The sequence below is a fragment of the Notolabrus celidotus genome, chromosome 16 (genome assembly GCF_009762535.1).
Source record: "Notolabrus celidotus isolate fNotCel1 chromosome 16, fNotCel1.pri, whole genome shotgun sequence".
NCBI lineage: Eukaryota > Metazoa > Chordata > Actinopteri > Labriformes > Labridae > Notolabrus > Notolabrus celidotus.
This window is the reverse complement of record NC_048287.1, coordinates 27,689,221-27,702,958: the sequence shown is the minus strand read 5'-3', so window position 1 is coordinate 27,702,958 and position 13,738 is coordinate 27,689,221. Positions and strand designations below refer to the sequence as shown.

At 42.7% G+C, this 13,738-nt stretch overlaps 1 protein-coding gene across 2 annotated transcripts in view; it reads left to right on the top strand.

Annotated features, from left to right (window-relative positions):
• The window catches only part of cica (capicua transcriptional repressor a), a 53,309-nt gene extending 41,865 nt beyond the window's left edge, over window positions 1-11,444 (top strand). For both annotated transcript variants that reach the window (XM_034705492.1, XM_034705491.1), the window contains exons 15-22: window positions 393-636; window positions 1,344-1,647; window positions 3,248-3,429; window positions 3,649-3,791; window positions 4,560-4,711; window positions 6,384-6,527; window positions 6,612-6,737; window positions 7,890-11,444. In XM_034705492.1, the coding sequence (XP_034561383.1) occupies window positions 393-636; window positions 1,344-1,647; window positions 3,248-3,429; window positions 3,649-3,791; window positions 4,560-4,711; window positions 6,384-6,527; window positions 6,612-6,737; window positions 7,890-8,152 (1,558 nt within the window). In that variant the 3' untranslated portion in view covers window positions 8,153-11,444. The remainder of the gene's footprint in view (window positions 1-392; window positions 637-1,343; window positions 1,648-3,247; window positions 3,430-3,648; window positions 3,792-4,559; window positions 4,712-6,383; window positions 6,528-6,611; window positions 6,738-7,889) is intronic.
• The last annotated feature ends 2,294 nt before the right edge of the window (window positions 11,445-13,738 follow it).

Here is a 13,738-nt window from a genome sequence, read left to right as displayed (position 1 = left end):
ATGCGCTATAAAAATACCAGTTATTATTATTATTATTAGCGGTCTAAGCGCCCCACATACAGAGGCAATAGTCCTCGTCGCAGAGGTTGCCGGTTCGACTCCCGACCGCTACCATGCACTGCATGTCTTCCCCCTCTCTCTACTGCCCATATGTCCTGTCCCTCTTCAGCTGTCCTGTCCTGAAGGCAAAAGGCCACACCCAAAAAAATAATAAGAATAATAAAAAAAACCAAAAACCATCCTTTATACGTGCGCTTTTATCTATTTTCTTTTGCAGTTTGTGTTTTTCTAGCTGGAAATAGTGATAAGTTAGCCGTACATTCACTATTACCTGTTCTGATGTGTAGTTTTTCAGCTTTACCCTGCTCTGACGCCCATCCTTCTTTATCTAGGATCACTTATGTCCAGTCTGGTCCAGGAGTTACAACAGCAACACCCCAGCAGGCCACACCCGCCCAAGGCCCAGCTTATCTCCAATCATCTATGGCAACCCTCGGCTTCGCTGCAGTCGCCCCGGCTGGGCAAACCCTGGTTCAGCCAATCGTTGGTCAACAGCCTCTTTTAGCTCCAGCCCCGCCCCTGAGCTGTCAATCACAGACCCCTCCAGGTCAGGCCTCAGGGACCGCTGTGCGTCAGGTAAATAGAAGCATTTAACTGTAAACTCTTTAACCTCAGTGTGTAGGTGTGTCGTCTTGAGTAAACCTTGAAAAGTTTAACATCAAATGAGAGGCATATTAAAAAAGAAGTCTGGCTTTTCACCAGGTTTGATTCTCTTCAAAAGATCATTTGTAGACATGTGAAGGTTACTGAAGTCCGAGCTGAGCGTTCGCAGCTGATTAATTAATGAATCTTTTCATTTTTGAGTTTTTGGTCTTCAGTTTTAATTTTCTGATTTCACAAAAAGTCCATGATTTGTATAACGCCGGATGAATTCATTAAAACTTCATCAAAAAGTTTCTGGTTTTTAAAGAGTGCAGTTTGATTTCTAAAGCCTGGAGCTCACGCTGCTCCAGAGGCAGACGGCTCAAAGGTGCTCGATGCAGTATCAATAAATCATCACAGCGTTTGTTTTGAAGGAAATTTCAGTAAACAAACATGAAAATGATCTGCAGTCTTTTTAGGCCTCTGTAATTTACATTTGGTGGTACCTTTTTTGAAAACTGTAGCGTTAATTTAAAGATTGATTTTTGTTTACTTTAGGAGGAAAAAGGAACAGAATTTCACTCTCACTCATTTTACTGCCTTAGCTTCAATTCTGTCCACTCATCTAAAAAGCTCTTCTAATTTCTTCTTCTGCCACAGTACTCACAGTCTCTCTCACTCCCTGACTTCCTCCCCTTCAGGTACTTACTGCCATCTACCCAGCACCAACCATTGCACTGCCTCCTGGTGTGGTCTCCATGACAAGCGTGCCATCTGCAGTGGCCGCCCCAGCCCAGGACCTGATGAAACCCTCCTCTCCATTGGCGACAGGGGTGCAGGGTTCACCGGTGACAACCCCTCAGCCGAACATGGCGGTGGAGTTTGACTCAAAGGTGGAGGTGAAGAAGGAATGCCTGATGGACGGTCAGGCTGAGGATGCAGGAAGAGGATTGTCGAGCTGCGCTTTTGGCTTTACTTTACCTTCCTGCATGGGTAACGCAACAGGTAACGCTTCCCTGGCTCTCAATTGTTGAGCTTTGACTTTCAGTGTTGGTTTCTCTACTCTCTGTTTGAAGCTTTAGGAAATCTTCTTGAATATCATTATCAATACTGACACCTGTGTGAACTCATCATACATCTGTTTGGATGAAACTGTTGCTCTTTTGATCTTCATTGAAGTGGACTTGATATTTTCTAAATTGCTCACAGTGGGAATATATTTCTCTCAATATGTGAGACAGTAAATGACTCCACATTGTTTCTGTTTTCAGTGAATGGAAAATATATTTTGAAAAGTTTCAGTGTGCACCTCTTAAAACAAGTCTCCATCTTGATTTGATGTCTTTATTTGGAACATGTAAAAGTAAAAATACAAAAAAAAGCATACAAGTAGAAAAGAAGAAACAGTTATACAAAGGAAACAAAATCAATATTAGCAAGCAGTGAAACAATTTACTTTACATGTGCGAAAAGGAGTAGGAGGAAGTTAAAACTTATCTAATCCTACTCCTTCATTCACTATTATCTGTCATTATACTAGTGCAATCCCACAAGTCAAATCTTCATATATTATCTTCATATTTACACCGACAAACAAAAGTAAACCCCTCGTGATTCTCAACACCTGTCTTCCTCCTTGTACCTCATGGAAATCATTTCTTTGTACATCTTCTTGAACTGAATTATGTTCTGACATTGCTGTAGCTCCATATTGAGACTGTTCCACAGTTTTACTCCACAGATTGAAATATAAAAACTTCTCCTTGTGGTCTGAACACTCATCATTTTTAATGCTAACTGTCCCTCTTAAGTTATAACTCCCCTCTCTCTCTTTTTTTTTTTTTGAACTTAGTTTTTATTCGTTTTTCTCATCAACAGAACAATGTGAAAAATATGTCTTTTTTTTCTTTTTCCAGCTTTATAGTTACATTCGGACATTATGACAGAATCAGATAACACAAATAAAATAAAGCAAAATGTCCACTCCAGAGAATATACATACAAACAATATTACACACAGACAAACAAGTATAAGAATAAATGTTCGTATAAGTAAAGGAGAAATGAAAATCATAATTAAATATTGTCATCAATAAATTCTAATCCACTCGGATATATCTCGTGTCAAAGTACAGGTGCGAAGTCGAACCCAGGAAAAAATAATGCATGATCTTGGTCAGCGCCTAAATTAAACATCACTCTCTACTGCATTAGTAGAGCCAGTACAGGTCTCCATCTTTTTGTAAAAGTTTCTCTTTGGAGTCTTAATTGGTGTGTCATTTGTTCCATTTGATAAATGTCCCAAACCTTCTGGATCCATATATTGTACTCCCCTCTCTTTCAAAGAATAATCTTTGAATATTTCCTGGAAGGAGATTTTTCCTTGCCTTATACACAATTTGTGCAGTTTTAAAATCTACATGGTCAAATAATTTCAATATTTTGGATTTCAGGAACAATGAATTTGTGTGTTCAGGGAAATCATCATTGTGAACCATTCTGATGGCTCTTCTCTGTAGTACTGATAGTGGTTGCAGTAAGCTTTTATAAGTGTTTCCACAAACCTCAGCACAGTAACTGAGGTATCTTCCTTTACCTGTTACAGTCAAAAAAGAGGAGGACATCTGTTTGCAAATCAAAGAGGAAAATCTGAGAGACGGACACATCAGAGAGACTCTGAGCGAGATGGACAGAGAGCGAGAGAGAGGGATGAAGGAGAACATCGACAAGAAGGGAGATTTCGAGACGGACAGAGAAGACATCAGTCGGAGAGACAGCAGCAAAGAGGTGAGAGGAGATAAATCCTGCCACATTCATTTAGTCTCCTCTGATCAAACCCCACATTCACTGAAGCTCTGGTCAAGGATCTTTCAAGGCTGCACAAAGATTTTTTTATCTCTTTCGTCTATAACTTTTTAAAGAATCAGGGCATACCTGTTTATTTTACTAATGCACTACTTTAGAAGAACATACCAGAATCACATGATCTCATCCCTCTCCTCTTAGGCTGGACCTCGTTCCACTCCTCCAGCAACCTCAGGTTTGGACCCCCCTCCCCCTCCCCCTACGGAAAGAGAGGCCCCCTCTTCGTCAAAGAGGATCAAGTTCAGACCTCCTCCACTCAAAAAGACACCTGACTCTCACGACAAGTAAGGATGAATTATAATCTCAAGTGTTTTTGTCGCAGTGGATCCTCCTCCTTAATGAACCCAAAAGTTTCAGAATGTTCAGAGTGAAAGGAAATTGGTTGATTCGTGAAGATAAGGGGCCGACACTGAATGTGAGACCTCGAGTGTTTTGTGATAATTGAATCCCTGTCTCGTCTTTGACTGCAAGAAAAGCTTTTCATTTAAGTGCAGAGCCTTTCTTTGTGATCAGACTTTAGTTATCTCTCGGGTAGAATCGGTGCCAAACTCAAACAAAACAAGTCTGCTGGATCCTTCTGTCTTTTTGGTCAATCTAAGACAATGTTCTCTGAATTTTAACAGTTTACATTTTCTCAAGCTGAGAGGGCTCATATAACACTAGCTTGTCTTCTGTCATTATGGCGCCAAGCAGCTTGAAGATGAGATGCAAAAAATCTGCAAAAGACTCCATTTGTTGACTTTGTTTAACACTGATTTTCACACAGTGTCATCTAGCTCCAATTTTAGTTTGCGACCAAAACCTCCAACTTAATAAAACGATGGTGGAAACTCTTTGTGTACTGGCTGTGAGTGGGTGGAGAGCTCACCCTTTATGTTCTTTATTTAGACAGAAGGAGAGTGCTGGTGAGGTCACAGGGAAGAGAAAGCCTTGGCAGATCTCAGCCCTCAGGCATGAGAAATATGTTCAAATTCAGAGGACATCCCTTGGTATTCTATCCAGCAGATTAATGGGCAGGGGATCGACATGACCGCTGTGTTCTTTGTGTGCAGGGTCTTGTCTGAGACGTACTTCGAGGAGCGTTTTGCTGAGCTTCCAGAGTTTAACCCTGAAGAGGTCCTTCCTTCGCCCACTCTGCAGAGTCTGGCTACCTCACCTCGAGCCATCCTGGGAAGCTACCGCAGGAAGAGACGTAACTCTACCGGTGAGAAGTAGAGAGAGACTCACAGACTTTGATCCAAAGAAATACCTGCAGAGACAAAGAAGACATGCAGTCAAACTGGGCCCTACATTACCTAGAATCCTCGTGTAGTTTAGAAATGACTGACCTCGTGTGGAACTTATTTGCACATCATACGTCTGTATTTTGCTTAAGTAATTTGTTTCTCTTCATTATTAATGTGGTTCCAAATGACTGGAGAGCCATCTGAAAGAGACATATCTGTTCTTTAAAGCCAAAGTCTTCTTTATTGTCAAAAACTGCAGTATGCACCAGACATACAGAGGATTTGATAGGCACGTTTCTCTCTTAGACCCTAGCAACAACAACAACAGATAAATATAGGAAAGCTAGAAAAAGATCAGAAGTAAGCTAATAAAAATAATAAAATACAGTTTAAAACAGTGCCAAAACTTTGCTATAGTGCAATTTGAAATCAAAGTGAGTGTGTGTTTCAGTCCTGAGGATGACAGACCTCAGTGTTGATTTGGGGGGGGGATCAGTGACCGGGTTAAGCCTGTGAAGGGGGCACTATGGGAAGAGGGGGCAAAACAGGAAGAGAGTTCAGCATCCTGACTGCCTGGTGGATAAAACTGTCCCTCAGTCTGCTGGTTCTGGCCCGGAGACTGCGTAGTCTCCTTCCTGATGGCAACAGGCTGAAGAGGCTGTGAGAGGGGTGGTGGGAGGGGTCGCCTGCATTGCGCAGGTCTTTTCGGGTGAGGCGGGAAGAGTAAATGTCATGGAGGGAGGGGAGTGAGGCACCAACAATCTTCTCAGCTGTCCTCACGATGCGCTGGAGGGTCATTCAGCAGGACGCAGTGCAGGCCCCGTACCACACAGTGATGCTGCTGGTGAGAATGCTGTGGATGGTGCCTCTGTAGAAGGTGCACCGATGGGGGCATGGGCTCTAGCTTTCCTCAGCTTGCAGAGAAAGTAGAGGCGCTGACATGCCTTCTTGGTCAGTGATGCGGTGTTAGTGGTCCAGGTGAGATCTTCAGTGATGAAGATTACCACCCGAAACCATCGCATCACTCCAGCAGATATGAGTCTACTCTCTCTGCTATCGATCTCATGCTATTAAGCAGGACTAGACTCTTGAAGTTTCCACCAGATTGCTGTCAGAACAGAACAGTCAATTCCAGTTTTAGATCTCTCAACCAGCAAAGAGGCACAACAAAAACAAAAACCTCTGAGGAAAAATAAACCCCTTCATCATTGAGATGCCAACAATATCCCTTGCTGTCTGAGCTCGGTGAGAAATGGTAGGTAATTCGCAGAGGACGTTTTATTCTGCAATTATGGAGATGGCAAATTCACAAATTGGCAATCACAGGCAAGGTCCAGAGGTCATGCTTTTTCCATGTAAACAGGGTTTAGATTACGATTCATGAGAGCAACCACTTTGGTTTATTTTCCATTTCTATTTTCAACTTCAATTTCTCTCACTTCCATTCATTGTTTTCCACTCTACCTCTTTCTGATTGCCCCTTTTCCTCCTTTGCTCTCTCTCATTGATTAAATATTCCCCACCTGTGCTCTACACTATTAATTACATCCTACCCCTCTGCCCTATCCTATCACCCCTTATGTCTCCTTCTTTTCATAACTTCTCATGCGATTAATTCTCCTCTTGACCCTTGACTTCTTCTGTATCTAGAGCTGGAGCCCTCAGCAGAAGACCCCATCTCCCCAAGGAGGAAGACTCGCCGTCTCTCCAGCTGCAGCTCTGAGCCTAACACCCCCAAGAGTGCGGCCAAGTGTGAGGGAGAGATCTTCACCTTCGACAGAGCGGGTCCAACAGGTACACCAGGTGCAATAGCTGCAGGACTGCAACAAAATATGTAACGATAGTAATAAGATGTTCACTATTTTTTTTTTAAACCAGGTACAGAAGGAGAGGATATTCTTGGAGAGATAGACCGGGCTCCCTACTCTTCTCTGCGTAGAACTCTGGATCAGCGCCGGGCCCTGGTCATGCAGCTGTTTCAGGAACACGGCTTCTTCCCTTCAGGTAAACCCACAGAACATGGTGCATTAAGTCACATCTAGAACAACTCACTGATAAACAACAAGATTAAGTCTTTGATTTTTATTCAAAAGACATACGTTACTTCACCCAGAGAGCCTTCTACATCATACAGCGTAGTCATAGGTCAGAAGAAAACAGCTATCCACATCTTTAAAGGTCTCAAAATGGGGGCGCTGGTGGCCTAGCAGTCTAAGCGCCCCACATACAGAGGCTATAGTCCTCGTCGCAGAGGTCATCGATTTGAGTCCCTGCCGTGACCATGTCCTGCATGTCTTCTCCCACTCTCTACTCCCCACATTTCCTGTCTCTCTTCAGCTATCCTCCAAATAAAGGCACAATTTAAATAAAAGAATAAAATAAAAAAAAAGGTGTCAAAATGAGAGAAATACTTTCTGAATCTCAAGGATTTTTTGAAACTCCCAAGAAAGTATCTTGTAAGAGTCATCAGTCCACTATTATTTACACTTCTGAACACTTTGGAAAATGTAAAGTGATATAAAACTATGCGTCTTCTTTTCTTGAGTTTCCCCTGAGAGAACTGAGGAAAGTTGTTGTTCTCAGATCCACTGAGCCACCATAGAGTAGATCCCCTCTCTGCACATGTGGAACCTCAAGTGATTGGTCCTTCACATGGACTAAATGAACATAAGGGGCATTTCGACTGGAGGAACTTTACCCTGGAACTAAGGACTTTTCCCCTGAACTACATGCGTTTCGACCAGTGGAACTAGGGTCTAAATTTAGTTCAGGGGGAGATTATACTCATCAAGTTCATAAAGTGAAAAGCTCCTACAGGGGAACTTCTGCTCACCAGAACTCTATATCTGTATGTTTTTTTCTCCCCGGTCTTTCCCCTTCTAACTTCATTGTGTGGACAGCGGCTCTATATTTGTCAAGTAGAGGATGTTAGAGGCCACACTTTGGCTTTAAAATCATTTAACTCTCATTTTCTGCATTTGAAGGAGACTGAACACAAAATAACCATACATGCAATTGGTATTAATTGCAACCTTTAAGAATATCATACAGGATATACGGTAATACTTCATATCTTTTTTTTTTTTTGTAACAAATGCTACATCTCTTTATCTCCTGTCTTCACTTTCCCGTCTTCTTCCTCTCCTCCCCTTCCAGCTCAGGCCACTGCTGCCTTCCAGGCACGCTACTCAGAAACCTTCCCCACCAAGGTGTGTCTGCAGCTGAAGATCCGCGAGGTCCGTCAGAAGATCATGCAGACGGCCACGCCGGGAGCCTTCGAGTTCGGAGGGTCAGCCGAAACCAGCCCCGCCCCGTCCCACAGCTCCTCTTTCAATCAGTCATCACGGGAGGACGGAGGGACGGAGCAGCCGGGAGACAAAGGCCGGAGTCCCGAGGAGCCAAAAAGCGAAGGATCATAAGCTGGAGTGGATGAAGAAGTTGGAAATCAAGAAAAAGAAAAAAGAGAGAGAGGAGTGTCGTCCCGCAGAATGTCCTTGTATGTGTTGCACCAGTACTCCAGCGGGACCTGATCCACCGGCACTAAATCTTCACCAGACCTGGGCAAAAAAATACATTTGAATATGGTCACAAATATTCAAAGTACTCAAGGTGTGCTTGATTTGTCGAATCAGACATTCAAAAAAAGGAGCCTCAAAAGTGGATGAATAACATGCAAGTCTTGATGAGTCAAGTGCCCCTTTGAGTTTGTCTTCTTTGTTTCCAACTATCAAGAATATTTGCAGTTCACGCTTTGCCCAGGTCTGCTCTCAGCACATTTGTACAGTAGTTTGTAGTTTCACACACAAACTCGGTGGTACACACTCAATCTCCAGCACACACACACACACACACACACACACACACACAAACATACACATTAACACTGGTGCATATGTAATCTCCAGCATGCACAGAATCCCACACAAACACATACGCACACACACACACACACACATACACCCTTACCAAATCAGACTGTTACTCTTGGTTGGCAGTCCCCAGAGGCCGCCACCAAGGACCATGACACACAAAGGCACTTTGTCACTTATTGTGCAGATGCAGTTTGCTGTTGCCAGCCAGCCAGCCAGCCCTCAGATGCCATTGACTTGACCTCCTTCTCGCCCTTCCACTCCTCAGCACAGTGGTCGGGACACAAACACAACCCCAACGACCTCCACTTATATTCCACAGCCCCTAGATGCTGCAAGACAGACAGCACACACGCACACACACACACACACACACACACACACATTTATATATATATATGAATATATACTGTACATTGCAGGCATACACACAGACATGGACACATCTGTGCAGTGTGAGCACTCATACACAAACATAGTCAACCCTGGTCTGACCAAGCCATCGGCCTGCACAGTTTTTAGTGATTGTAGTGAGAAGAGAAGCTGAAAGCATGAAATCTTTTCGCTCCTGGAAAACAGAAAGAAAACAGGAGTTGGGATGTAGTGTGACCAATATTTGCACCTTCAGTTATTGCCATTATGAAAGACTGAATCCTCATTGGCGGGAGCTGATTATATATGTCTGTATGTCTGTTGGGGTGCCATCCCCAAATCCTGTGTGAACAGGCTCCGTAAAGAGATTATGTAAAGAGACTAATGGTTGTGAGGCTTTGAAGATTCAACGTTAAGTTCGACACTGACTGGCTCCCAACAGAGCAGAGGGAAAATGCAGAAGAAGAAGAAGAAGAAACTGGATGATGTTCACTTTGACAGAAGAGTCATATTCCAACTACAGGAAGACATAATAATAGCGAATAAGGACAACAACAACAACAGAGCGAAAAGTAGAATTTTAACCAAACTTCTCTGAATCTCCCAGTGGATATAATGTTGCTTTCTCTCGTTATCGTTGCCGTGGACATAACCAGTTTTACCGTGGCCTGTTTTTCTCTTGTGGCTCTATTGTGTTTCTTCTCCAGCATAAAAAAAAATCACAACAAAAAAGAAAAACTTTGGACAAAGAAGGGGACAAAATCAGTCGGTGGCAGCCCCTACTTTCAATCATACCTGGGGCGGTTCTCCACCTCCCCCTCTCCCCTTCCCTCTGCTACAATTTCTCACCAGACACAGAAGTGGGGGAGCAGGGGTGATTGTCGTTTTGTTAAAAAACGCAGAAATCAGGTGTTTGCACAATTTGTGCGGCCCCTCTCGTCTGGGACCGCCGCAAGTTAAATCAGGAAAGTATTGTTTTTAGAGATTGTTTTAGTAGAAAAAATAATAACCTTGTTCCGTATGTTATAAACCTCCTTTCTCCTCCCCCTGTCCTCCTTTCTTTCCCCTCTCCTGATAACCCATTTCTCTTCGGTCCTGTCCATCCCCCTTCCTTACCTCTATCGGGTCTCTGTGGCCCCCTCAAGTGTTGTTAGAAAGTGCCCTTAAGCACTGGTCCCGGGTCAAGCGCTATGTAGCTCAGGATGGCTCTGGTTAGGGTTAGTTCAGGGAAAGCAGATCCTAGACCAGCCCTGGAGGGCAGTCTCTGGAGCCCTCCCCTCTTCCCTCTCTTCTCGACACTTTATCCTTTCCCGTCAAATGGTGCAATAGGAAATTTATTTTTTTGGAAGTGGGTGGGTTATTTTGTTTCCGGGGAAAGGCTCTGTGCCATAGATATTAAACCCAGTGCAGTCGGTCAGTGAGAGGAAGGTTGTGATAATATCTTTAACGAAGGTATAAAAGAAAAAAGAATCACACGATTATTGTTCTTGTTGAAGAGATAGAGGGTTTAACTTACTAAAAGTCAAAGACAACTTTTGAATAGCACTTTTTGGCTCTTTGCTTCCTTGGTGAAGAGTGGGGGTAGTTATTATTATGGGTATCTCTTTTGTTTCTCTGTATACAGTTGGATGTGTGCAAAAATATATATACTGGTATTTCCATATTTGTGCATTTAGGTCTGTGTTTGGGTGTGTGTGAATGTTTTAGCACATGCAGGTAGTGTGTGTACACAACCAACCTCTTGTTCTTTCTCCACACAGCAACATAATCAATAGTATATTTTTCATTGTATTCTACATTCTATATTCTACTCTAGAGACAGTATTTTTATAGTCACCATGACTATTTTGTCCACCATCTTGACTGTTATCGAACCCAGCTGATTCAGGATATATTCCAGATATATATTCCGGATATACGTTGTATAAACATATACAAAGACACAGGTAATAGAAGACTATCAATTCACATCTCTGGGGTTAGGGCTGTTAAGTGTCCATCTGCATGCATGTGCAATCACATGCACACTTGCACACACACCCACACAGACATATGTGCATACACACACATGTATGCGTGTACACTGTATGATTGTGCTTAAAAATAAACTGTCCTTACTTTGGAGAAGGAATTTTAGGATGAGCGAGGTGAGTGTTATCTCATAAGCAGGCATGTTGACCATGTGCAATATTTCTAAACAACAAAAACTAAATATTGAAAATATTAAAGATCTAACACAATGTTGTACGTGTTTGTGGTTTTTTGAAGGTTTGTTCATGTGTCAGTATTTCACCAGAGAGTAGGCTTTATTCATGAATCCACACACTGAAGGGGTCAAATTGCTTTAAGAGTATTCCCTGATATATTGGGGACTACAAATGTAAAGTAGGTAATAGCTAACTCTGATACAGCTAAATGACTGTACCCTGTCCCTGTCCAAATAAACCAAATAAACAAATTACAATCACGACTTAGACTTTGCTTCTTCCAATGGCAATAGAACAGAGCAGATTTGGCAGCAGACTAATGAACAGGAAATACAGATGCAGCCAACTGGACCTACAAAGCAAGTCCCCCAAATCCCTGGAACAAACAGAGTGTACTTCTCTAGCTGGCCGTCATCAAGCATATCAGCGTTAAGAGTGTTTATTGGATTAGTGTAACCTTTCATGTCATGTCAGGTCATATTGGGTGAGAGGTGGGCTGAGGTAATGAGATCTGGTCAGGGAGACTTCCATTTTGGCAAAATGAAAATAACGAATAAATAAACCTGTAGGAAGCTGGAGATGACAGCCAGACTGCTGCACACTCAGACATTTAATATGTCACTGTGTGGGATTACAGAATATGTCTCTACATAGGAGACCTGGATGGAGAATACTACAACACTGAACCTCCAATATGTCAATCATGGAAGTTTTCAAAAAGTACTTTCAGTCTGTTTTATGATAATTTAGATTATATTTCCAATCAGAAAATGTGTAGGCTAGCAACATAACTGTGTAATGTAAAAATAGCAGTGGTGGACAGTAACAGTAAATGTACTTGAGTCCTGTACTTAAGTTCATTATTTCAGTACCTGTACTTTACTTGAGTATTATTTTTGGGGGGAACTTATTACTTTTACTCCACTACATTTAGAAGACAATTATTGTACTTCTTACTCCACTACATTTCTATCAATGCTCTAGTTACTCACTACTTTTGCTTGAGGCCAGCTCATGAATTTCCTTTCCTTTTCTGAAATCTGATCCCTAAGACAGTAAAATGTGTTTGTGTAGTTCTGTTTGTCTCAGTGGTTTAGTCGTACCTGTATATCGTGCGTCTCCACGGTTGAACCCTGAGCAAACACAGAGCAAATTTCACTCAGATCAGGCAGTTCATGTAGAGGTGGTAATGATGGAGGCTATAATTCTCCACCTGATCACCCACGGTCATATCTGCAGCCTGTGTTAGAGGTTTTTGAAATGAAGAATGATACGTATCGTTTGAACACTCTGCCCAATCATACAAACATTCACAGTCCAACCTGAGAGAGCGTGTTGAGCTACGTAACGTTTGTTTCATTCCAGATGAACATTTCAAACTAAGTTGTCTGTGGAGTAACTTCTTTTTTTTATTCCATGTTATAGTTTTTAGAGATTTCAAGTAATGGTTTCTAGATAAACATGATGTAACAGAATGTACTCATATGTATTCTTTACTGCACTTATGTACTGTGAAAATACAATGTTTGAAGATTTTTTAAGGAGTACTTTGAATACTAATGTGTTTTTAAAAGGAAGTACTTCAGGACTTTAACCAGTAATAATCTGACAGAGCAACTTTCACTTGTACTGGAGTAATATTTGACATGGAGTATCTATACTTTGACTTAAGTAATGAAGTTGTGTACTTTGTCCACCACTGAAAAATAGTCTATCATTAGAGTAAGTGGTGGGTAACTTCCACAAGCAGTGCAATTCTCTCCTCTTGACTCCTCCATAGTTGGACGCATCAGTGAAGATGACGAGGAGGAGTACAGAGGTCTGATAGAGAGCTTCATCGCACGGTGCGACAGCAATCACCTGAAGCTCAACATCAGTAAGACTAAGGAGCTGGTGGTGAACTACCCGAGGAACAGGAGGCCTCCAGCCCCAGTCCTCATCCAGGGGGAGGAAGTGGAGAGGGTGGACTCATACAAGTGCCTTGGGGTCCAAATAAACAATAAACTGGACTGCTCCACCAACACTGATGCCATCTACAGGAAGGGACAGAGCAGACTGTTCTTCCTGAGGAGACTCAGGTCCTTCAGTGTCTGCAGCAGGCTTCTGAAGACCTTCTACCAGTCTGTGGTGGCCAGTGCTTTCTTCTTTGCTGTGGCGTGCTGGGGTGGAGGTATCAAGACGGGTGAGGCCAGCAAGCTCAACAAGCTGGTAAAGAAGGGCTGCTCTGTGGTTGGCCTAGAACTGGACAGTCTGGAGTCAGTGGCTGAGAGGAGGTTGATGGATAACCCCTCTCACCCTCTCCATGAGCTGTGGCTGATGGGGAGCTTGTTCAGTCAGCGCATCATTCCACCACGGTGCAAGACTGAACGCTTCAGGTGCTCCTTTGTGCCCACCGCCATCAGACTGTTGAACAGTAACAGAGGCCACAGACTGCACCACGCTGACCACTGTTTATTTTATTTTATTTTATTTTACTTATTGAAACTTCTTCTTGATTGTACTTATGTCTGGGTTGCTGTAACAACTGAATTCCCCCCCGGGGGATCAATTAAGTAAT